We start from the raw sequence: 26,396 nt of genomic DNA on the forward strand, positions 1-26,396 counted from the left end.
AGCCCGGCCCCCGGTGAAACAGCTGAGAAGGCAGCGGCAGCACCAGTGAACACGCCGGCAGCAAAGAAGTATGGGACCCCTCTGCAATGTGATGTCTGTTAAAAGGTCAGGACTGATTTAAAGAAAGACATTTGCCATGAGGACACTTGGTAGTTATGAATGCCCACACAACAGCTGCACTACCTTAAGTTAGTCAGGGAAAAAGTGCAGAAAAATAGTGATGAGCAGGCTTAAAGCATAGGCTTTCAGGGCCTTAGAATGCAAGGCTACAAATTAATCTGGTGTATTTAAATATTTGAAAGGTTTCACACTGTACTATGCTGTTGGCAGGGTTCATCACCCTTACAATGTCATAACATTCAATAAGGAGTAGGTGAATGAGGCCCAACTGGGTCCAGGAATTTGCTTTTGAAAACATTTGAATATTGCACTATTATTTTTTAATCCATTATTAGTCCGGTAAACGAGACAGAGTCCTGACAGAGTGAGTTTGAAAGGTAATGAGATGTGAGGTGAGAGAGGATAATGAGATGTGATTGTGAGTGTAATGCAGAGACTTTCAATGCTTTAAGCAGTCTAGCATAAATCGATTGGACACTCTGCCAATAGGAAGACACTACATATCCTACATTATGTCTCCTTTAAATTAAATGTGTGCTTCATGAAAATCACTCTAAAAAATATTTTTTTAAATATTAGAAAAATACATTTTGTGTCTGTTTTTGGGGGTCAGGCGAGCGAATAAACATCGAAAAGCACTGATTTCAAAAGGTTTGAAAAACACTGAGAAAACTCCACTGAACTTCACAACAAATAAACACTTGAAACAGGACAGCTTAATTATATTTCTGCTTTTGCTGGCTGGCTGAGCCCCTGCTGGGCATGTGGCCTGATCTCTGCTGACTTAGTGTAAATGCATGACTCCATAATAGGCCTGTTTTGAGCTGTCTGATGCAGGTTCTAGTGTTTGAACTGTCCTTCCCTAGGTCCATTCTGGGATTAGATCCAAGGCTGTGGTTGCTCTTCTGGATGTTTTTATTGAAGGATGTGGATTCTCCACACCACACTCTATCAGGAGAGAATATGGCCCTTCCTCTATGTGCACCCTGCTGAACTTGAGGCTGGGGTGTACTTGCCTGGTGTGCAACGCTGGTGGACCCTTTGCTGGAGGAGTGGTGAGCATCTATATCTGTCGCCCTCTGGGCTTCTCTCCTGTGGTGGTATACTGGGTCCTGGCCAGAGCCGGACTGCGAACCCAAACCAGCCATGGCAAACTGCTCGGCCGCCCCCCCCCTGGGGTGAGGGGGGGTGAGGCCGAGCAGTTTGCGAGGTCGGATTTCGGACGATTTTATTACAGGGGCCGATAATGCTGATCCCCGGTAACAAAAACGGCCCCCAGAGGCCCAAAACCGCACCCACCCTAGCGGTCCACCGGGGAAATGCCCGGTGCCCGCTACGTCCAGTCCGGCCCTGGTCCTGGCATTTGTGTAATGTGTGCTTCCTCTGAGGCATTCTTCCAGTTTTTTACTTTTGAGCGGCTGAGTGTTTCCCTTCTGTTTGATGGCATTGTTCTAGTGCAAGTGTCTCTATACGTTTCTGTAATAAGAGCTACATATCTTCAATGAAAATCATCCCGAGCTACTAATAGTGATGTCATTGTGACCAGCCAAGATTGTCAGCAGTGATAACATTGGTACGTTAGGCAGCATTTCCAGCATTAATATATAAAAAAAAGGACATTCTGAAATGACTGGACATGGGTCCTACATAAAAGGATAGCTGCTCAAATGTAATAATATGAGTAGTAAATATTTCCAACTCAAATATTAGCTTTAAATACATTTTGAAAATGTTACCATGCTTCCCCAAACATCAGCTTGTGAGTTTTGAAAATATACATATTTTCTTAAGGAATACATACTTTTAATTTTAATTTTGGAATACATATAACAATCCAACCAAGCAAAAGCTTCTATGTTATTATGCTGGTGAGCACTCAGGAGACCTACTCACATGTAGTTGGAGAGTTGCTGGTAGCTCCTGGGCTACTCATTGGAGACTTCTGTTCTAGTGCCTTGTTAGTGACTACTGGTCACGCTTCTGGCTTCACTTTAGTTAGTTTTTGGTTCCTAGCTTGAACCGGAATGGTCTGTAGCCTCCCTCAGTGTGCAGTGATGTCAGTTTGTGATTCTTCCCTTGTGCTCCTATGGGTGCTTGGTGATATCCATTATTTGGGGCCAAATCTCTTGTCTTGGATCTGGGCATTCACGTTTGGCACTCCTGTGTCTGTCCCAGAACTCCCCAACCTGTTCCCCAGGCCTTGAGGAAGGGAGTTATTGATGATGTCACCCCTGGTGTCTCATTTTTTTCTTGGGCTGAGGTGTACCTGTTATGCTGGAAGCTGTTCATGCTACTGTCTTTTGGTCCCTTTTGGCACACATTTCCTGTGTCCCTGTGTCACTGGCTAAGGACTTCTTGACTTGCAGCTGCTTTTTGCCTCTCCTGTCACATCTTGTGGGTCACTATTGCGTTTTTATGCAAGTCTAGTTTAAGTCATGTCCACAACAGACCCTGTCTGCATTGGGGTCCAGATTTACGAACACATTGTGCCGAGTTTGCATCACAAAAGGAACATAAACCCAGCATAAAACGTTTTGTTGTGGTTTATTTTCGAACTCAAAATACTGTTTTGTATTGGAATGTTCCCTACAGTAACGCAAAACAGTGCTATATGCTACTCTGTGCTTCTTTGCATCAAGGAGCATTCCACCGGTGGTACATGGGAATTCCCATGCAACCACCCATGGGTTTTGCCACAAATCCCTATCAACTAACATTGGTTTGACAGGGATTTGCACCAGCAACTCAAGCATTCTCGAGGCATGCTCAACAGTGGAGCAAGTTGTAAAACTCTCCACATTTTTCCTATTTTCATGTGTGCTGCACTGTACAGCACACTATAAAGCCATCAAGACAGCGCTCCTCGACCAAGCCACTCTGGTCTACTTCGACCCCACACGTAGAACTGAGCTACTAGTCGACGCCAGCCCGGTGGGACTCGGGGCAGTCCTCACACAGGAACAAGAGCCGGGGCGGTGGGCCACACTGGCCTACGCGAGCAAAGCGCTCACAGCAACCGAACAAAGGTATTCCCAGATCGAGCGGGAGGCAGTGGCCATAAGATGGGGCTGTCGACACTTCCACCTATACGTCTGTGGACATCCGTTCACGGTCGTGACAGACCACCAGCCACTGGTACCCCTTTTTAAAGGGACAGCACCACACCCCCCGCCGCGAATAGAACGATGGGCCATTGGACACCAACAGTACCATATGGACATAACCTACCGGCCTGGCGCCAAGAACCCGGCCGACTTCCTGTCCAGGCACCCGGACAAAAGAGAGCCCCCACAGGCCGGAAAAGACGAAGAAGACGCGGCTGAAGCGCACTTAGACTTCATCGCGGCCCTAACCTGCCCTCAGGTACTGACACTCCAAGAGATTTTACAAGCTGCGGAGCGTGACACCGTGATGACCAAAACCAGGGAAGCCCTTCAACAGGGGTCGTGGACCAACTTCCTACAGTCTGCCAACACGTGGACAGAGGATGAGAGGGCAGACCTGCAACAGATCTGACGCGTACGGAATGAGATCAGCGCCACCAGAGATGGAATAGTCCTGAGAGGAGCTAGAATCGTCATGCCAGCAGCGCTACGCCACAGGGCCACCCTCCTGGCCCACAGAGGTCATCAAGGGACAGAGAGGATGAAGGCTAGAATGAGAGAAAATGTGTGGTTTCCGGGAATGGACGCCTTGGTGGAAGACATCGTAAGAAACTGCCCGGCGTGTCAGATGACTAGCCGACCTGAACCTCCAGCCCCCATCGTGACTGAAGAGCCCGGGAGACACCCCTGGGACAAAATCAGCGTGGACTTTGGGACCCTCCCCGACGGGAGAGTAACGCTGGTAGTCGTGGACAATTTCTCCAAATACCCCCTGGTGGAGGCGCTGCCATCCACAGCCTTCACATTTGTAGGGCCAGCGTTAGAGAAGATATTCCACATGTTCGGGCGCCCCTCAGAACTGAAGAGCGACAATGGGCCACCGTTCCAAGGCCACGAATTTCGAGAATTCCTCGCACGTCAAGGCATACGCCACAGACGGATCACTCCACAGTGGCCCCAAGCCAACGGCGAGGTCGAACGCTTCATGCGGACACTAAATAAAATCCTGCGAATAGCCGGCGCCGAACATCTGGACCCGTAACGAGAGATCCAACGGTTCCTAGGGGAGTATCGCAGCACACCACACTGCTCCACCAAACAAGCCCCATGGGCCCTCATGCTGAAAGGGACACGCCGTGATGGTCTACCCACAGTCCCCGGGTGGGCCACCCCACCATTTGAAGCGGAGCAGGCACAGCAACGACGAGAGCGGCGGAACCAGCAAGCGAGCCGGGCCAGAGGAAGCCGGGAGCGCGCCCTGGGGCCGGGGGACAATGTCCTCATAAAGAACCGGAGACCCGGGGAGAAGTTCAAGCCGCGGTACGAGCCCGGGAGTTGGACAGTGGAACGCCGCCAAGGGACAATGGTTACGGCCCGAAGGGGAGCGGAATCAGCCACACGTAACATCTCGTGGTTCAAACGAATCCCTGCGGCTACAGAACACCGGCAAGAGACCGCGGAGGAGGAGGACGCCGGGATTCCCGAAAGAGAACTTTCATCACCTCTGACCCGGCCCGAGTCGACAACAGACCCGGATGGGCCCAGCTCCGAAGCCGACAGAGTGGAACGCGACTGCCCGCCAAACGCCAACACCCGAGCGACGACCAGGTATGGGCTGAGAGGGAATCCTCCACCGAGCAGCCGCCTCAGAGACTTTGCCTGCCAAGTAAGTGACTGAGTGGGGAGTTCGAGTCTGAGTTTCATCATCCAAGTTGGAGAGGGATGTTGCAGTTAGCGCTCTAGCGTCCGACGCTAGAGCGCGTATGTAAACAACGTTATGCGTACGCCGCGACGGTGGCGTACGCGTCCATATAAATAAAGGGGGGCGTGCCTCGCGGGGCATTGGCGCCGAGACACCGTAACTGTGTGTGGTCTCGTTATTGCACCGCGCCGCTGCTGCTAGGCCTGCGCATACAACAACGCAACAAATACCATTTTCTTTTTCTTTCTGGGGGCATTTCAGTGGGGCGATGATCTTCCGCTCAAACGGAGGTGCTGCCCCTGCGACGGTAGGCCAGGGACAGAGGAAAAGAGTCTAATACCTTAGTAAACACCGCGCTTTTTTCCTCTCTCCCTTTGATGCAACGCAGCGTTCTGCCAAAAGTTTGTAAATCTGATCCTAGTTTCCCTGCCTTGGTTTCGTCTATGACTGCAACAACAGCATTGCTGCCTGCGCATCAGGTCTAAGTGGTTATTAGTTTAATTTAATTTGGGGTGAATGTTTCGTTTGATAAGAGTATTTGGAGAAATAAACTACAGGATGCATTTTTTTTTTTTTAAGAAAAAAATCTGTATTTTTTTCTTACAAAAAAAACCTTGGAGATAACTGCATGTCACGAGACAGCCTATTAAACTTGCTATATTATGTTGGCATCAACCTATGTATAGATGTCTGCAAGTCTAGCAACCAGCAACTGTAGGCTTAACTTCACTACAATAAAAAAAATCAGAGCTGCGCCTATGATGTAATTCATTCGAGCTTTAGGCGCCTCACAAAAGACTTTGCTCTCAAATGAATGTAACTCTGCCGCATCCCAGTGAAGCCGGAGGGACACCAAATAGCCGAGGCGCGGGGCTGCGGGGAGGAGTCGGAGGCAGTCCCCTGCTTATTTACCGCAGAGAGGCTCCTGCGGGGCCTGTCTCTATGAGGCATAATTGAATAAAGGTATCTGTAGGGAAACCCCAGGGACAAGAGAAACAAAAAGGTAACCGGCGCTAAAGACCTGTCGCTAAGGCTCCGTGGTGTTAAAAAGAGAAATATTATTTTCAGTGCCAGGGCGTGTAATAGTGCAGTGGTGTGAGCAACATTTACACCGAACGCTGAAAGTAAAAGCATGCCACTACTACCCTTCATTTTAAGCGCCAATTAAGTAACAGGCGGTTTCATAAGCCACCTAAGAGGTCCTCGTTCTCGCCATCCAGCAAGGGGTCCTTGCCTGGGTTCACACCTGTGGCCTGATAGTTCGCTCCATGTATGCGACAGACACGCACACCACAGAGATGACTTAGCTTCACTCTTCGGCGCAGTCTCCGCTTATAAACAGCAAACAGCCATAGTATTACTTTCCGATGGCCATTCTGAACATACACCGGTAAATAGAGAACTGTGTCCATTGTAGATCCAGAAGAGCCTGGTCCATGCCAGATTTTGCGAGTTCCACAAAAAATGGATGTACAGTTAACTTCAATAGAACTCATCTGCACAGTCGGTGTTTAGCCTGAAAATCTGGTATTCATTTTGTGCTCCTCGACCTGCGCTAGACACCCACTAACTCTTTTAATGTAGTTTTAATTATGAAGTTACTTAAACCATTACAGAATAGATCAAGTCCATAATGCAGGCAAAAAACATAAAAGCATCATTTTAAATGAATCACAAATGGTATAATCTCGGATGACATTTAAAAATTCACACTAGGTCTAAGCAGAGCCCCATCAAAAATGTATGAGAGGAATTTCAAAGCAAATTCCATAAATGTCATTAGACAGCTTCTTAAAGGGTTGTCACTTCTCAAACTCTGCATGGTGGTCTGCATGCATGGTGACCCCGCTTCCAAAAGAGGCTTCTTTAAAGGTATATTTTTATTCTGAAAATGATAAATGTCCAACTTTGTGATCCACCACATGAGTTTGGGCACCGGCCTTTGAGTGTCACTCAGTCACTTGAGAGTTTGCCAATGGGATAAAGAGGGGCAGCCGTGTGTCCCCTCTGAGCGTGACCCCATAGCTTGAAGTCAGGAGCAGGGCTGGGCTGTCACTAAAAGACACTCTGGTTGAAAGGTGGCCAGGGGCTGGTTTCAGGGCTAGATTAGAAGAGTCATCCACAGATCCAGTTCTGGTGATGCGTAACACATTTTCATACATATCAGTTGTTCAGGTGAGAAATATTAATACTGTCTGACCAAAAGTTTCACCTCATTAGTACTAGTTTAATATCTTAATATAGCAGTTCCCACCAAAAAGGGACCCAGTTAAATTTTGAAAAGGGTGTTCCACCGCAGGGCAACACATGTGTCACTTCTTTATCAACTTTTAAAATGTTTGAGCTTGAAATATGAAATCTGCAATTTATACTTCAGGTGGTCGATATAAGGCAAGTGTGGCACGCTCTTAATTATGCAAAAAATGGAAAACTGCAAAATCCCATAGTCCCATAGGGCTTGAGTGGGGCTCTGCTTTGGCCCACCACATTCGCTTGCTTAGGTCAATATAGACTGGCATTAAAACATTTTTCCTGTACTTCGTCTACCTGTCAGTTCAGCCCAGTCGTAAGGAGGTTGTATAAAGGTGAGTTATTTCTTTCGACGACATGCCCCCCCCCCCCCCCCCCCCCCCTCCGTGTCTTTCACCCTACAACGGTGCTGAAGCGGATTACCGTCCTGACAGATTCGCAAAAAGAAGCCGTTTACCAGGGAACTTAATAGGGGAATTTGAGCCCGGCCAGGGGGCATCACACACTCCACGCTGAATATTTCCACTGCACCATACACTGCAGCGGGACAATGACCCGATGACAGGAAGTGAGAGGGCATGGGGTGAGCGGGCAGATGATAGAAGTGTGCGGGCTGAATTGACCGGCCGCATTATTGCTTTGGGGAAAAACAGTTTCTAGAAGGAACAGCTCGCCACTACTGTGTGCACAAAGGTTCTCTCAGTGGCTGCAGCCATCCCGTTCCAAAAACACACACCCACGTCAGCAATGTCTGCCCGTAGAGGCGGGAAACCACAAGCATATATATCTAAAAATAAAAAAGACACGCCTCCTGTACCACCAACCTTGTCCCAGCACTTACAGGGCGAATTTATGCTCCCTGAACAGCCCTTAGCAAGGAAACCCGCTCTATACCCTACAACAAAAGTGCAATAGTCCCAACATAGCTCCTTCTAACGTCGCTGTGTTTATAATAACACAACTCGGTGCCAGTAAATCCCACAGGTGTAGACTGCAGGGGGCGTCGAGCGAGGATTACGGTGTGGCTGTGGGCGCTGCGACTCTCTGAAATACATTCTGTAAATATTGCCCTGTATTAAAAAAAAGGGAGGAAATGAGGAACCAGACCACATGGCTCAAAAGCATCTTTAAACTACACGCAGCTTGACAATGAACGAGAGAAAGGAAAAATCCGGACAATTGCAAGCAGGAAAAAGAAACACATTTGCTGAACAGACTTTAGCTGGACCTAACAGTAATGGAAAACATCGTATTCGAGGAAAAGCGCTGCTATACACACCTGGGGCAGATTTATGAGCCCCTTGCGCCACTTTTGCGTCACTTTTAACATGGGAAAAGTGACGCAAAAGTGGCGCAAGGGGCTCATAAATCTGCCCCCAGTGTTTAAGTGTCAAGAGACAGTTCAGTGCAGTGTCCGTCATTTAGGTGAAAGCGCTAAATCCTGGGAAATGTCGAGAGATAACGACAAAATTTCCACCTGCATTGCCCCAAGATTTAGAGTTTCAGTGCAGACTGAGAATACATTTCACTAAAAACGTTGGCACAAGTTTTACCCAATGGCTGTGTGTTTTGTTGCCACCGGGCATTTACTGGTGCTCATCACCACGCCATATCCTTGTGTTGGTGAGGTACCACCGCATCACGCATCTGCGTTAATAGCATTCATGTGAGGTACTCCTGTTACCGCGCACTTCCGCCATTACCGCAACAACCGACATGTGCTTGTTTATGTTTGTGTGCAATAGAGGTGATTAATATCATGACTCCGTGCTGTTGCCCTATCTGGCAGAACGTCGGGTCACATGGGCGTTCTCAACATGGAGGCAAATTATGAAGACATGAAAGTTAACCTGCTTGAAACAGGTGCCACAGACATTGACTTTACATGTGGAAGCAGTACCAGCGTGGCTTACCTTTCTCCGATTTCTTGGCTTGGCTCTCTTTCACCACCGACGTGCCGCATCCCATGGTGTCTTCTTCCTGCAGGCCAGTGACCCCAGCATCCAGCACCTGCTCTCCTCCAGGCGTGCAGCGCTGCGAGTCGGTCCCCTCCACAGACAGCGCTGGCTTCACTCCCCTCCACAGGTGCTGCCGGCCACTTCTGGCACACCCACTAATGAGAGAGGTTCAGGGAAGGAGGGTGGGAGGGGTTGGGACGGGGAAGGGAGGGCAGAGACTGGTTAGCAACTTGTGGTTTCTAAGGCAGTGTTCAGAAGGACTCGTTAAGGCGCGCCTCTAGGTTCCATATGATGCGCGAACCCCAGCCCTCCCACAGTCACCACGGATGATGGCTCATGTCCAAGATACAGTGCGAGCAGCTGAGGGCTGCATTACATCATGTGTGACGGCACTTCAGGGGAATGGCTAGGAATATTGAGCCACACCATGCACAAATGTAAGTGTACAACCAGGGGCGTAGCTCCAGGGGGGATGTTATGGAATAAAGATGTCTCAACAAATAAGAGGGGGACTAGGAGCTGGTTGTGGTCCAGTACCCGTGCTCCTGATATTAATCACAATACCAAATAAAGGGCAGCTGTTCCAATGGTAGCGCTGCTAAAAGTCACCCACTCACCGGAAGTAGAGGAAATAAAGCGGTGAAGGGAGAGTCCTAGGTCTAGAACCAACTAGTCAGAGGCAAGCACATGTCTTGTCTCTTGTTGCCCTCACACACCACGAAGGATGTCATGCTTCATCATCGGGCGATTGCTCCTCGTCGGGCCGGTGCTGCAATGCCCTACGGGTCCCCCGAAGGGTCACTTTGGCGGAGATCTTTTGTTAGAACAGTCGTCAGATGAGTGCGGGTGTGTTGGGGGGGAGTCCTAGGTGGAGGGTGAGAGGGTGCGTGACAAGTTAAAACTGGCTAAGGGATACCAGGAGTCAATTCATTTATTGTGAAGGTATCCTTGTCATAATAAAAGGCCCCAAAGGTCGTGAGTTACTCCAACAGGCGTAATATGCCCAGTAACTAAAAGGGCAACATGTTTCGCGCCTCAGTGGTCATACAGATGTGTGGCGCTTCATCAGGACCAAAAAAGCCGTGGTGTGACAGTGAAAGTGAGTGAAGGGGTCGAGAAACCCTGCTAAATCAGGGCGGGCCAAATCTGTGAATAACTACAGTAAGGCTAAAACTAAATAGTTAAACTGCAATGCAGGCAGGCAGGCGTGATGGCGGGTAGGTGCTGAGAGCCAGTACACCGACGGAAACTCCCGTAAAGGTGCGGGTGACCTCACGCGCTAGCCTATGGAGCAACTCTTTTCATACCCTTAGGTTCCTTCAGGAGTGGTTTAACTATTTTGTTTTAGCCTGTAGTTATTCACAGATTTGGCCCGCCCTGATTTAGTAGGGTTTCTCGACCCCTTCACTCACTTTCACTGTCACACTGCAGCTTTTTTGGTCCTGATGAAGCGCCACGGATCTGTATGACCAGTGAGGCGCGAAACATGTTGACCTTTTAGTTACTGGGGCACATTACGCCTGTTGGAGTAACTCACGACCTTCGGGGGTTTTTATTCTGACAAGGGTACCTTCGCAATAAATGAATCGACTCCTGGTATCCCATAGCCAGTTTTAACTAGCAATGCATCCGGTCACCCTCCACTTAGGACTCCCCCAAACACACCCGCACTCATCTGACGGCTGTTCTAACAAAAGATCTCCACCAAAGTGACCCTTCGGGGGACCCGTAGGGCATTGCAGCGCCGGCCCGGCGAGGAGCAATCGCCCGATGATGAAGCATGACATCCTTTGAGGTGTGTGAGGGCAACAAGAGACAAGACTTGTGCTTGCCTCTGACTAGTGGGTGCTAGACCTAGGACTCTCCTTTCACCGCTTTATTTCCTCTACTTCCGGTGAGTGGGTGACCTTTAGCACCCCTACCATTGGAACAGCTGCCCTTTATTTGGTATTGTGATGGTAGAAAGAGGCATGAGGTGAAGTCAAGGCTAGACAGCCTTGGTATTTTTGATAACCACTGCCTTCCACAGCAACAGGTCCTAAGAAAAACCTAGAGCCCTTCGCACTTACATTTTTTCAAAATTAAACACTGGGTTTCATTTAAGGCAGTATTGCATGATACTCAATCTGGCTGATTTCACAAGAGCTTCTTATAACACATGGTGAGATAGCATCACACTGGACTTTTGATAACCACATGACCCACTTCTTCCAACTTACAAATTCTTAAAGGAAGATTTGCTAACTTGCCAAAAATGAAATACTATCTCTATGAGGAACAAAATAGCCCATTTATGAATTTTGAATGAAAAATACTTGAGATAGGACTAGATCATTATTACATCCTAAAGCAATTGAGTATTTCACAGGTAGGACAGTGATGCATTGGTACGACAATGAATCGTGGGATAACAGACAGGAAAATGATGGTAGTCTAATTGCAACGATGCCAGCACAGTGTGCCAGTGTGTCACACAAAATCGATCCCTTCACTTAGCCACCTGGTGAAGAGCCGATATCACTTTATGAAAGATTTAGTGAGCTGGAGACCCCTGCACTGAGTGTGTTTTTTAATCTCATCTTTGGAGCCTCTGAACAACCTAGGGCCATTACAGTTTTTGGAAACACCCCTGGACTTCGGTGGTGTAGTATCCTCCCCAGCCTGGAAGCATGCAGAATGAACCCGCCACACACGAAGCTCGCAACTGACGTCTTTGTTCATCAGCATACAACATTCAGACTGAAACTTCTCATTCTCTCATAACTGTTAATAACCACACTTTAACACCTCCCAAAAAGTTGCATAATCCTTTCATTGAGTCCGCTCAGAACTGCAGGGCCCTAGCGCTCATAGCCTTAGGGGAATGCGGGTGGAGGGGGCAGAAGCGTTCTTTTAAGTTGAAAGGCCTGATATGGTGCCACGCAGGCAGTTGACTAGATGATTGAGCTACCTGTAAGGACATACAACTACACTCAATAAGTGATGTGAAAACTTATATTACAGAGAGAGACACGGATTTGTCATTGTCCCTGTGGAAAAATTTGACTTAGTTAAAGTTCTTTGATTAATGATACTTTTGTTAATCAAAACATATACGACAGCGGACCCCATGCGCAACGCACCTTTTTCTGTATATCCCAAATTTACAAAAGTAGAAAATATTCATAGAATGTGTGCACAGTATCAACACCTGCTGTGAAGGTGCGGTCCAAAGAGAGGGCCTACATAAGCAAAAACATAGAGTACAGTGCACCAAATAACACTTATAATTCAAGGTCAACAGTCCAAAAAAGACAGATTTCCGTTTGTTGTTTGAATCTTCTTTATATTTTAAACGTAGATTCAAATGGTCCTTATATATACGACACTTAAGCAGCCAACGTGTTTCAACCAAAGCTGGACTTCTTCGGGGCAACAAGCGACCAAAGTAATGTCACAACCAGTAGTGCCAGTCTATATATCAATCCAAAGTACCAAATAGATTCCAGATCTCAATCTTCTCAGCGATTATGTCCTACGGCTATCATATTCACACAGTAATGCAATATATTTGAATCATGGCACTTCTGTGTAAACTAAGCACCTCATGTATGGAATTCCAAACTCTAAAGAGGTAACAGTCAAAACCCAACTGCAGTACCGGAGTCAATAGCTCGGAACAGCAGCGTAGCGGGCACGTATCGGTTGGTTTGACAGACCGATACGTGGCCGCTACACTTTTACCTGTAATCCAATAGTCAGAAAGCGGCGGCTCCTCCATTATGGTGGAGGAGTGTCATCCCGCTGCTGACAGCCAGCAGAGGCAAATGTGAAAAATAAAATGATAATAAAAATATTTTATTATCATTTTATTTGTCACAGAGCCAGCAGACTCTTAGGGTGGGGCCATTTCGACAAGAGTAAGCAGCAGGGAAGAGGAGAGGTAGGCACTGTAAGGGTGCATGTCGGTTTGGCTGGCCGTCTTAGCACGGCCTAACTGACATGCGCACTTAGAATTTCCCCAACTCGAGCTGTGTTGCACAGCCAGGTGGAGACTGACACAGGCTCCAAATCCATGTCTGAGCAGTAAACCAGGCCGCTCAGACTAGTCCCAGCGCTTCTCTCATCCTGGGTAATAGTAGTCCCAGCATGAGAGAAGCGTATGGATTGGTATCTGTGAGCCTGCGCACTGTGCACCAGTTCATGGACACCTGGAAGGCTAGGATTATTTTTCCCCCCATTATTTTATCTGTGTTTTTTAAGGTATTTCCCTTGCTCTGCAACACTACTTGGGATTGAGAGCAGTCGCCACTGTCGTCGGAGTGGACTCCTGAGATAAGGCCTGCTAGTGTGCATTTCCTGGATGCGGACACCAATGAATGGGGAACAACCCCAATCACATTGTGAGGCATGCATGGGACAGGGACTTGTGACTGAAACTCTAGAGCCCCAACCTCAATGGGGTAATGTGTTGTTGTCTATGAATGTCGTAATCTTCCTTTGAATGAGTAGAGTTATAAATAAAATACTTCTTTTTTTTTTTATAAAGTAAGTATTTGGTTATACATTGATTTACTGCTGCTGCTGCGTACTGTTTGAATTATGAGACGTTTCCAGTAATCTGTATCCACACCTCTCTTCCGAGGGAACCTTAGACTGATTGTTCATGCCTACCACTGAGAGTCAAGTGCATATGGGTTACTTGGCCTGGTTGCCCAGGACCCATAGTAGGTTGAGCCCCGGGACACTAGGACTAAAGGGCCTCAACCCCCACGTTTGGGCCCAGTAACCCCTCATACTCTGTGGCCCTCTTGACAGAGGTTCTGACACATGGATGGAGTACGGAAATCAGAAAATACTCACATTTTACTTACTTTGACTTTTTGCCATTATTACTATAATGGCCATTTCTAAGCTGTCTGTGAATGATGAATCATTTGGTAAATATAGGAAATCCATAAATGGAGACTACAAGTCTTACTACACAAGTAATATTTCCTTTTACTTAAAAGAGCCATTAGGTCAATGATGTCACAGTAAATTTATTAAACCCATGCACATGTTATCAAACAAAGTTAAATTCTGAAACATCTATTGTTGGTGATTTTATGGCAAGGCACAGATGCCACTATTATGCATCCCTTTTTATTGCCACTCACCACAGTTAGGTGTTTGGTTTTAAATTAGCGACCGCGTGGTTAGTGGGACGCCGCTGTGTTAGACAGATGCCCAGGCATGTGTATTGCGCACTGTAAAGTGACCGCAGAGGATTTCAGGAATTTGCTCCTCTGTTGGGCAATGTGTGGAGCTCAGCTTGAGTAACGCGGTGGCCAAATTTTGGGGGAAAATTTGTGTTGTTTTTTCTGTCACCTACATCGCATTATCGAGTGAGGGGGATGCGGTGCATGCTGGTATTTGAGGTTTTTCACAGGCCGTTGTTAGAGATTGTTGATTTTTGTGGTTTTGAGCTGTTTTCTGAGGAGGATTTATTGAGGCAGTTCTCAATATTAGACAATTAAAATCATTATGGAAGGAAGTTTACCTGTTTAACATAGTTTGGAGGACAAAGTACAGGAGGGTGTAAATAAGGCTGTTTCTTTTTTGGCAAGCCAGTTAGGTAAAAAACTGAATGACTGTATTTTTGAAATTAAAGAAGAAGATTAATAAAATTAGGTAGAACAGTTTTGGCTAGTGAAGAAAGTTGCTGGTAGGGCACGTGATTCTAAAGAATGTCGTATGGTGTCTCAAAAGAGAACAAGCATTTGCAATGCAACAGGTCTCGCATTTACACAAGTTTAAGCTATTGGCATTGTAAATGACAATGTATTTTATTTATGTTTTCGTTTTTGAAACATAAATAAAACACATTGTCATTTATAATGCCAATTGCTTAAACTCGCGTAAATGCGAGACCTATTGCATTGCAAATGCTTGTTTGTTAAGCCTCTATTATTCCAATGTATGCGGTTTTGGTTGCTTTATGGTGGATCCATACCTATGAAGAGGAGCCGAACCCTAACTAGAAGTACAGGGAGCAAGACTTTGCTAAATGATGGCTGCAGAGAAGCATCTACAGGGTTGGGGAGCACAAAGAACCATCCAGAATCTTGCATACCAGCTAACCAAGACTACCTTAAGGTATTTGATTGGCCACCATGGCTGGCAGCATGCAGGAAGCATTTCAGGATTCGTAGTGAATCTGCATCTCCTTCGCCTTCTCTGGCCCACTCCCTGACTTTGGATCATGGACGCCTCCATCACCTGCATACTGCAACTACATCCAGCCATTAACAAGTGTGTTACTTCAAGACAGGTAGACACGCGGTGGGTACTTGCCAATTTCCAGTGCTGCTATACCTGACTGGGAGTCGGGAAATCAAGTAGAGTAAAGAATGATGTCCTGTTGAGAAACATCCAGTGTGCTTCCTCCGCAAGGATGTTCAAATCAATGCATAGGATAAAGAATGGGGATAAAAACTCACTAGCAAATTAAAATACTGGCTTACCAGTCTGGCACCGAAGTGCAGTCTTTTTTAGGCAAATGTGCACATTTGATCAGGCAAAATGGTGTCTTTCACAGTACAAGAAAGCCAATGGATGGAGCATGCTATGTAAGCCACTGCCCCATGCGGCTTGCAGTGGTGGGAGGAAGCATTATGTGAATGGCAGCTGAAAAGACCAATGGACAATGAGCACTGACCTAAAATCACACTATGTATGCATCTTTTATCTATAATTTTTTATTACATGATTTTGAAGTGATGCTATCGCTACTCCAGACCTAAAAGGAAGGAAGTACGGATGAATCAGCAGACGTGAGGGAGGGAAGCAGAAGCACACTCATCCAAATCTGATATTCTTAATATCACTGAATACATACTGCAAGAGATGAGTCTGACTTTTCGTTCGATACCAGGAAAGCCAAGCAGTGCACATTCCCTGTGTACGAAATCTTAAAAAGTATTTGTGTTGTTCTTGAACTATTGTTCAGGTCTAGGTGGCAAGGCTGTAGTAACCTGCTTAGACTACCATGAACGGTGACATCTAAAAATCTTTTATGGCATGTTCAGTTCTTGTGACTTTTAGCATCAGCGCTGCTGCCATAATGGTAGTCCAAAAAACTGAGAGTCAAAATTAAGGGTCTAGCTGTTTAGGCAGTGCCTTTCCCTGGCTTGTCCCTTACACACAGGAGAAGACCTTGCTGCAAACTTCAGACACCAACGTTGAGCTGGGCAAAGGTCAGCGACGACCAACGCACAAAGATACCTGGACGAAGACCCTATTCAAAATAGACATCAAGAAATACTGCAGGGAGATAAAACATTCAAGAGAGACTAATGCCAATACTTCCATGTACTGCGATCAATACATGGAAAATGACACAATTCTCGAAGCGGCGACTCAAGAAGGAACTATTTTTAAGTCCAGGGTTCGATCACTGTGTGGCTATGGCGATGCTTCGCAAGTGCTGAAAATTCTGCCTACGTAGCCCTTTCCTGCAGGGAATACCATACATCTGTATACTTTGAAGTATGCCACATCAGTATTCGAAGCAGAAACTCACAAGTGCCTGACCTGGTTCTGGTGGAGCCATGTGTAGAATTCTGCAGAGTTATGCAGCAAATTACTGTAAGAGAGGATTTAAAAATAAAATCTGTTAAGGCTCGATGGATAAACATCAGTTGCCGAAGCTTGTGATGCGCCTGCTGTGCAAACTGTAACCGCTCTGCGCTTCTTAGTGTTACATAAGCATTTTAACACACGCACACCATGCCGTTTTCGTTTGCCTTTTTCTGCCGTCCGACTTGGACGGCTTCGCCTGCTAAAAGGCTTCTGAACTTTATGGGGCCATGTGTTTGGCCCCATAAAGATAAGAAACCTTTTACTTCAGAAGGAAAGCAGGCGAGGCCGTCCAAGTGGGACGGCAGAAAAAGCAGAGCGAAAACGTCACCAACAGCTCTTTCCCAATGGCTGGCTGCCATTTAGCATAAACGGTGACGCCGGCATATGGGAAAGAGGGGCGGGGCTTAAAGCCCTTTACTGAAAAATCCCCAAAACGTTAAATCTCGCCAGCAAGACTGCACATGTGCGAAGCCTACGCTAGCGAGACCTAAAAAGTGTACAAGGACAAAGGGAGAAGGACACTATTTGGGAAGGACATTATGGTCCGCATGATAAGAAGAAGCGAGCAACAGGGAAGGCTCTAAAGACCATAAAAAAGAGTCACAGGGCAGTTGCATATGACAAGTCATCGGGAAGCGGTGACGTGGTGATTACTTGTTCATCATATATGGAGGATGCAAGTGTTGAGCTGGAAAGGAAAAAATATAAGATGAAATTGGTTTGTGATGAACAAGGTCAAAATGTGAAAGACCCGCTTAGAGAGTATATGTTTGATCCTCACACAATTCAGCACCCTTTGTCCCCACAGTGGGTACCCGCAGATCATGTGGCAGAGTATGTGGGTAACTACTGTATTAGGCGTGAAATACCTAAAGAGGTGAGTAATAGATTACACTCAGTGTGTCCCAGGCCATCATTGTCTAAGAAGGTGGCATATATTCCAGAGTTGGACTTAAAAATGTTGGCTCTCCTGAACAAATCAGGACACGACCCAAGACGAAGTCTAGATAAAGGTTTGTAGGGCTGTCAAGACAGGTTGCTTGATGTGTTTGAGCCCTTAACAAAAATATTTGACATGTTTGAGGAGGCTTATTTATAGGAAACATCTGTGGATGTGCAAGAACTGCCTCAGTTGGTACAACAGACTATATGTTTGTTGGGGAACTCCAAGACAGCCTTATGTGTGGAACATAGGAAAAGTATCTTAATGAAGATTGACCCAAGGTTGGCAGAACTTGTGACTAAGGAAGCAGGCAAGAGGCCAATAGTTTACTCTTTGGGGAAGGCTTTTACCTCCATCAGGAAGGTTCACAAAGATATGAGGAAGGTTTTTGGTGGAGCCGAGAGAATGCAGGGTCGATTTCCCTGCCAAGGATTTGGAATCACACGAGTTTTGTTTTTGCAAGAATATAGACCCTATGGATACCAGTCTTCAGGTTTCTTGCCTCAGGGACAGAGGGGAAGAGGAAGATCTAGTGGAGGCAGAAGGATGAGACAACAACAAGGTGTGGTTGAAAAAGACCCTTTGTGTATCCCAATAAAGCTGGGTGGCAGACTCGTCCATTATTTGAAGAGATGGAAAGAGATATCGGCAGATCATTGGGTTTTTGAGACAGTATATGGCTACCATATAGATTTTGTGGGGGTACCAGAGCAGATAAGGCGGCCAAGGGCATTAAGGTTTGCAAAAGAGCAAACAAAGTTGGTGAATTTGGAAGTGGAGGAGCTATTCAGAAAGGGAGGTATAGAGGTGGCACACAGAGACTCTGTAGGTTTTGTGAGCAATTTATTTTTAGTAGCGAAGAAGGACAAAGGGATGAGACCAGCCATAAACTTAAGGAAGTTGAATGACTGGGTGCAGTACCACCAAATCATGTAGGCCTAAGTCAGGCACAGTTAAACTTGGTGCTTGGGGGAGAAGTAAATCCACCCCGGGTGGTGGGGTTGATCTGCGGAACCGTAAAGGTTACTATCCCGTCCCAGGAAAGGAAGTGTTTGACAGATCTGATCCTTGTACGCAATAGGTTTGTGCGTCTAAGTGGTGATAGGGAGACTACTTTTTCATGGGGGGACAGATAGATTAGGGAACCAACGCACCCGCAGGTTTGGGGGTTGTCTCCTGGAATGTACACGAATTAAAGAAGCTAATATGAACAACAGAGCTTTCACACTTATGGAAGGGGAATGTGATAATTTGCTTCCAGGAGACCTGGTTGGCAGGTGAGGAATTTCACCAGCATGGTTTTATGCATTTTATAAAAGATGGAACCAAATCTAGTTTTGGGCGGGTGAAAGGTGGATTATTCACACTGGTATCTGCCAAAAGTAGTAAGGGGGTAAAAATAATTGAAACAAGAAGCGATTGGTTATTAGCTTGTTCACTGGATCTGAATGAGTGCTGTCTGCGCCCCAAAAAAATAATGGTTGTGAATGTTTATATAAATCAGGGGGACCATTGGAAAGAGTGGTGGGAAGTGTTTCAGAGGGATTTGGTAAAACTAACAGAGCTACTGGGGAATACCCGATTCTTCTATTAGAGGACATTAATCTACGCTTAGATCCAAGGAAGGCTGATTTTGTGGTCTCAGATATGCTATGTTGTTACGGTATACCCAATGCATATTGTCCAAAATGTGAACAGTCCAAGTTTGAAAGGAAAATAGCGAGCTTTCTTGCAGAGTTAGGGTTTGTATGCCTAAATGGCCACTTTAAAAATGATGATCCAGCAGGCCAAACGTTTTTATATGGGAAACAGCAGTGCCCCATTGACTATATGTTTATACAGGCATGGTTATTTGATCTTTATATAGATTTTATGGTGTTAAGACTAAAGGGAAGTGATCACTGGGGGCTAAAATTAGCCATAGAGGCAGTTCTAATATTGAGGAATCGAGCTATTCCAATGGCACTAGATTTCCCAAAACATCTAACAACAAGAATAGATGGGAAATATATTGAACAGTTAATGCAGTACCAAATAATCCATGAGATGGTCCAGGTAAGGGCCGTAGGAGAGCCTAATGGTGTGTGGCATGCAAAGACCATTGCAGAGGTAGTAAAGCAATTGATACCAGTAGTAAGGGTATGTAATAAGAAAATAAAAAAGGATCTGCCATGCCAATATTCCCAACAACAGTGGTTCGATAGGAGTGTGTTCTTGCTAGGAAGGAGCTATGAAAAATAGGAAGGGACTAGGTGACCAGACGTCCACGTAAAGTCCAATGTATCTACTGCTGTAATAAAAGGGAGTATGAAGCTCTAGTGGTGAGAAAGAATAAGGCTTTATTTCAGTATATTGTGACCTGATGATTACAACACTCCAGGGAAAGGACATGAGGAAGTTTTAGAAGTTAGTCCAGAAGGGAAGTTGTATGACTGCCCCACCAGCAAGATGCATGGTGTCAGAAACTGATTGGGTAGCTTATTTAACTAATATTTACAAGCCAAGTGAGTCAGTAGTGAGGAAGTGCTGGTTATTTGGGAGTGGAAGCTTTGGAGTCGTTCTCCGTCCAATCTATTGCCAAGTTAATAACCTCCCTAAATTTAAAAAGGCAGCTGGACCAGATAACGTGCCAGCAATTTTAATTAAGTCAAACCCCCTGTGGTGGGCGGGATTCTTTTCTAAAGCTTTTATATACATAACCAAGACTGGGATAATTCATCTAAGTTGGAAGGGCGCTATATTCAAACCCATACACAAAAAAGGTGCTATGAATGACCCAGGTAATTATCGGCTGATAAGCTTGTTGGATGTAGGTGCAAAACTGTACTCTAAAGTATTACTAAAGGCTTTAAAGTATTGGATAGAGGGAAACCACATGATTCCCATGAAGCAGGGAGGCTTTAAAGCTGGGCATTCAACAATAGACAATTGTTTCAGTCTAGGGGCTTTGGGGCAGAAGGCAAAGGAAACAACTAGGAATTTATTCTGCTGCTTTGTTGATTTTAGTTCAGCATTCAATTTGGTTGATCGTAGTATACTCTGGGCTAAATTAAGATGGCAGGGTATTCCAAATTGCTTAATAGCAATTCTGCAGGAATTGCACACCCGGAACTGGACCCAAGTGGAGCTCAGTCTAGACGGGCCCTCTCTGGGAGAATCCCATGGGAAATGGGTTAAGGCAGGGCTATGTCCTAGCCCCTACACTGTTTTCTTTGTTCTTAGCCGACCTTCCAGGAGAGTTGGCAGCGACTCATTCCTTTTCCCCGAAAATTGGGGGGAGACATGTGTCATGCTTACTCTATGCAGATGATTTAGCAATTCTGGATGTGACCTAAGTAGGCCTGCCGAGAAAGTTGACTAAATCTAATTGTTATTGTGAGGCTAATAAATTGAAGGTAAACATGGGAAAAACTAAAATAATCCCATTTGAGAAAAAAGTAAACCGTATAAATGTCTGTTAGATAATAGTAGGGTAGAGTTTGTCTCCTCTTATAAAGTATCTGGGTATGACGTTTACCAGCTGAGGTGGACCTTGCATAAAGAATCAGTGAAGACGTGGGCACTAGCTACAATAGGGGGACTTGTTCACTTTTAAAAAGACTTATGGTGGTTCTTCCTGGACTCCCCTTTTGATAGCTTACAATGCAATGGTCCCTACGCAATGCCTCTAAGGGGCTGAGTTACTAGCCTTCAGTATAGAGGGAAACTGGGAGAGGTGCAAAAGTAAATGTTTGAAAAAATTGTTGGTCCTCCCCAAAGGCGCAATGTCACAGGCAATAAGATTAGAAGGAAATTTGCAGGCCTGGAACTTCTTAGTATATAAAACAACTTTGCGATTTTGGGACAAACTTTAGGTCTTTAATGCACAGAAGATATCAGCCTTATGTACCGTTGCACTAGGAAAGAGTGAATAACAGTGGGCAACAAAGGTAAAGAAAAGATTAGAAGCCATCGCAGAAACCCTAAAATTAGAATTAAAAATAGTTGAGGCCTCACAACTTTCTTAAGCAGAATTAAAAATAGCCTGTAAAAAATAATCCAGGTTGGCAGGTTTGAAGTATGTAAGGTATAGACTGTCAGCAAAGTATACGGTAGATTCATGGGAAAATAGGAATGCATTCCCATATTTAGCTGCACTTCCAGACGCCCCTCTAGGTTTAGCACTATTAAGATTTCAGGTAGCATTAAATGTGCATAATGTAAGAGCTGAAAAATGTGAACCTTTTTTAGACCAAGAGAATGTCTGCACATGTGGATTGCCATTTCAAAATTTTAAGGTCCATGTCCTAATTGATTGTTGTCATTTTTATAGGCTTTGTTGCTTGATTTTAAAACCGCTTTTTAAAATGATGTACTTTCACTTTTGTTAAAGATTGGATCTTTTGATGTGGCATGTGCACTGGCAAACTTTTAAAAAATATTTTTGGATTAGTGTCCTAATGTGTTTAGCTGGTAGGGGGTATGGAGATTTAAAGCTTCAATAATGGTGAATTGGTATTTATGAGGACATATGGCGACCGTTGAAAGCAGACTTGTTTGCAATCAGGTGGAATACTCTCAATTCGCAGGTTTTACAGTTGGAGGCCAGATCCTGAGGCGGAGGAAGTGGATGCGTTTCTACAACATTTGAGGGTGGATCGCAATTATGCTTTCCCACCGTTTGCCTTGATCCAGAGATTGGTGCTGAACGTGAGAAGAGATCAGGCAGAATTATTGTTCCTAGCTCCTTTTTGGCCATCCCAAGTGTGGTTTCCGGAATCACATGGAATTGTTAATAGACGAACTGGTGCTACATCCAGGAGTTGCGAGTCTGTTGGTGAGTCCTCTGTGAGAGTCACATGAGCTGGTACAGCAGGGTCAGATGCAGTTGATGGGATAGTTGATTTTGGCAGAGTTTGGTAGGTGTCAGGCTTATCATTGGAGGCGACAAAGCTCATTAAGGACTCCTGGGTTCCAGGAATGACAAAGGCATACAGGTTCCAATTTTGTTCTCCCCTAAGAGCAGTGACCACCAGACGCCGTTCCATGCTTAAATCAAGGCTTTTCCCATGCAAAACTCCGACCCTGGACCACGACTACATCGCTAGCATTATTCCTTAAACTGAGGCTTCGCCATCCTGACCAACCTGTCACCGGACCCTCGACCAGATATCTACCTCATAGCTCTCGATTTCTGATGGATTCCATCCGTCCAGGGTCCTTAAGCCCCGTTCTTCATCCGGGCATGCTCATCTCAGCCCTCACCCAGCGGGCTACATTGCAGTAAAATTACAGGCAATTGTTTACAGGCACTTTATTTGATAGTCCTGATGATGATCCAATATCCTACAAATAAGGATCGAAACGCCGTCTACATAGTTGTCAACCTTATACACAGTAATTCCTGTATATAATTTTGTGTAAAGGTGACCCTTTCATATTAGTTGTTTCGCCATTTGCGTATTAGCTGATTGAAACAACTACAAACTGCCTGAGCCTTTTTACTTTGTTTGTTTGTCTGATATGTGGGTCTATGGATACAGGCTTGTATCCCACTGTTATTTGACTTGCATTCTGTGTTCTATTCTCAACTATTGTGCATATTAAAAGTTCCTCTATCCGGCTGGATATTGGCGTAAATATAGTACTGATTGAGACTACATTCATTGCATACGCATCATTGACTTTCCCAGGGACCACTGTCTCTTGTAATAAAAAGGTATACAGGTTGGCATGGAAGAGATTGGTATGTTGGTGTTCAACACAGGATTTGGATCCCATTTTAGCACTTCTGGTAAATTTGGTTAATTATTCGACCGAGGTTTTCTTAGGAGGCAGTCCCTATAGTTCAGTAAATCTGAGTAGATCGGTCATTTCAGCATGCCATGAGTTGGTGGATAGTTTTGCCGGTGGGACAACATGACTTGGTGAAGAGACTAATACAAAGTGTATGTTTAAAGGTGCCCAGGGAACCAAGGTATTCTTCCATCTAGGATGTTGATTAGATGTTAAAGGAATTGATTGATTGGTGTGAGAATGAGTTTTTAGATCTGCAAAGTTTATCTTTTAAATTGACCATGCTTCTATGTTTAATATCTTTTAGAAGGGTATCAGATGTTAGAGCACTGGAAATATAATCACAAAGTTATTTGCCAGAAGAGGTGTGTTTTAACATTAGGAGAAGAACAAAGACTATGTCCAGGACTAGTATTTATCAAATCATGGAGGAAAATATGAAACTGTGTATAGTTAGGTGTTTGCAAGAGTATGAGAGAAGAACAGCAAGTTTGAGAGGTCAAGTAGATTGCTGATTTTTTTCAGGTATCCTCATGAACCTGTTTCTAGTCATACACTGGCTAAGTGGGTTAAGTAGGGTATGAGGAAGGCAGGAATTGATGTTAGCAGGTTTGGAGCACATTCAGCAAGGGGGGCCATGGCATCTAAAGATTTGCTTCTAGGAGAAGGTTTAGAAAGTTCTTTAGCTGCAGCAGATTGGTCAACAGACTGTATTTAAAAATTTCTATTTTAAGCTGGTAGAATGTGCTGTGAGGTATATTATGGCAAAGCTTTAAACATGCATAATATTGGCCTCCTTGCCTTGCCATAAAATTCAGGTTTTCCACAGCAGGGCTGGGTAGAAAATCATGATTATATTAAAGACACAGAGGGTAATATTATCCCTCCCAGTGGATGCTGCCCTCCCTTTAATTTGTGATTAGTCTTTCAGGAAGCGGTGATTACAAGAAGTAAGGCAGAGGATTGGGGAGCCTTGGATTGTGTTCTGTCGTTGAGAATAATTAAAATGAATTGTTCTGCTTGTTCGCAGCAACAAAGAAGGAAGATGGTTGCCTGGTTCAGGAATATATAGTAGATTGGAATTTTGCTGGTGTTGCTATTCTAAAGTTATATGGGCCACATGTATCAAATTTGGAAATTGCCATTACCTATTTGCGATTTTCTGAGAACCTCAATTAGGTAATCGCTATTTTCAATGTATGAAACTCCATGAGTTTCATATACCGATTCCAAGTGGGTCGCAAATTGACCTACCTCATTAATATTAATGATGTAGATCGCAATTTGCAACCCCCTAGGAATTCCTAGAATCACGGGGATGGGGGCCTGCTGGGGTCAGCAGACCACGATGTATGTGATTGTTTTTAAATAAAGCAAACGTTTTTTTTAAAATGCAGCTCATTTTCCTAAAGGAAAACGGGTTGCGTTAAAAACAAAAAGTTTTATTTTTATTTTTTGAGAGCAGGCATTGGTCCACAGGACCACTGCCTGCTCTTAAAAAACGTTTTTACATCATCCCCAAAGGGGAAGGGATCCCTTGAGGACCCCTTCCCATTTGCAAATTTATAAATTGCAAATGTTTTGCAACCGCATTCACGGTCACAAAAACATTCATACATAGCGTTACAATTCGGTATTTGGAAGGGATGCCCTAAACACGCCCCTTCCAGATATCAAATCACAAACCCATTTTGCGATTCGGTTACAAGTTACCGAATCGCAAAATAGGGTTTGATGCATGTAAAAAGCCTTCTGCGAATCGGCCCATTTGCCAACGCAAAGTTGACTGACACATGTGGCTCTAAGTGTAATATTTTAAGTTGTTGCTGTGTTGAGTGGCAATAAAGAGGGATGCATAATATTAGCCTCCATGTCTTTAATAAAATCATGATTTTCTACCCACGCCTGCTGTGGAAAATCTGAATTGTTAGTGATACAGGACTAGACAGCTGTTTTTTTCTCTGCACTGGTTGGCCCCTTTCATTTTGATTCCAACTCGCTTCCATTTCCAACCATTGTTAACAGATGTTCAATCAGAGAATGGTGGGAGAATGTGTCACACTTCAATTGACCAAGCCAACAATCAGGCGAGCTGAGTACTGATTAACCAAATAGAGCACAGTCGCTTGCACTTGTCTTTGAAGGGTAATACAAACACAATGCATCCACAAGACCCACATAACTGTTCTCTAGTTCTAAGATATAAGATTATGTTTTGAAGATAGACACAAAATCACCTATGCTCTGGTGTAGTGGAAAGGAACCTCCTCAGATAGGGCCCCTCCTTCAACATCATGACAGTCCGTCATATGGGGCAAAATCCAAAGAGATCCCCAAAAAAGTGGAGGCTTTGAAACTTTTGTTGCTAGTTGTATATTCTTTATATGTCATGTGTTGCGACAGCAGTAACTAAACTGCTTAGGTTTGGCCAATGAATGGTTATCACTTCTCAACTATGAAGGTCTCTTGCCACAAGATGCATTAGGGCGAGAGAGAAGACAAGGAATGCTGTGTCCTGATATTTATGAGGATCTGAAATTATGATGGTGATGAAGGAAGAATGGTTACCGCGTTCTGCCTTGTAGCTGTGAAAACTGTACATATCCAAAGCAGAAAGGACAAAGGGAGTGGAGGGGATTTAACAGCATGCCAAAAAAGTTTAGATTTCATTGACAACTTGGTTCCCTTAATTAAAAAAAAATGAGGAAGGATGTAGCTTGGTTTCTTGATCAACTGACTGGACATAGAGTGGGATTCTTTAAGTGTATTCCAATAGATCTTCGTAGCTGAAAGTTGATAACAGATCTTGATACTGTAAATTACCTCAATGAGCCAGTTCCAAATGAGATTTCAGTACCTTCACAATTCACAGCAATAGGCCATGAGCTGCATGTATCTATACTGTGACTTAGCAGAGTATTTCCTTGCTGTATTAATAACTT

At 44.9% G+C, this 26,396-nt stretch overlaps 1 protein-coding gene across 1 annotated transcript in view; it reads right to left on the bottom strand.

Moving 5' to 3' along the window:
* Nucleotides 1-26,396, bottom strand: part of PPEF1 (protein phosphatase with EF-hand domain 1) — a 340,599-nt gene that overhangs the window by 290,395 nt on the left and 23,808 nt on the right. The window contains 1 exon segment of the mRNA XM_085622647.1: nucleotides 9,090-9,289. Within this exon segment, the coding sequence (XP_085478773.1) occupies nucleotides 9,090-9,144 (55 nt within the window). The 5' untranslated portion in view covers nucleotides 9,145-9,289.

The sequence above is a fragment of the Triturus cristatus genome, chromosome 8 (assembly GCF_964204655.1).
Source record: "Triturus cristatus chromosome 8, aTriCri1.1, whole genome shotgun sequence".
Lineage (NCBI taxonomy): Eukaryota > Metazoa > Chordata > Amphibia > Caudata > Salamandridae > Triturus > Triturus cristatus.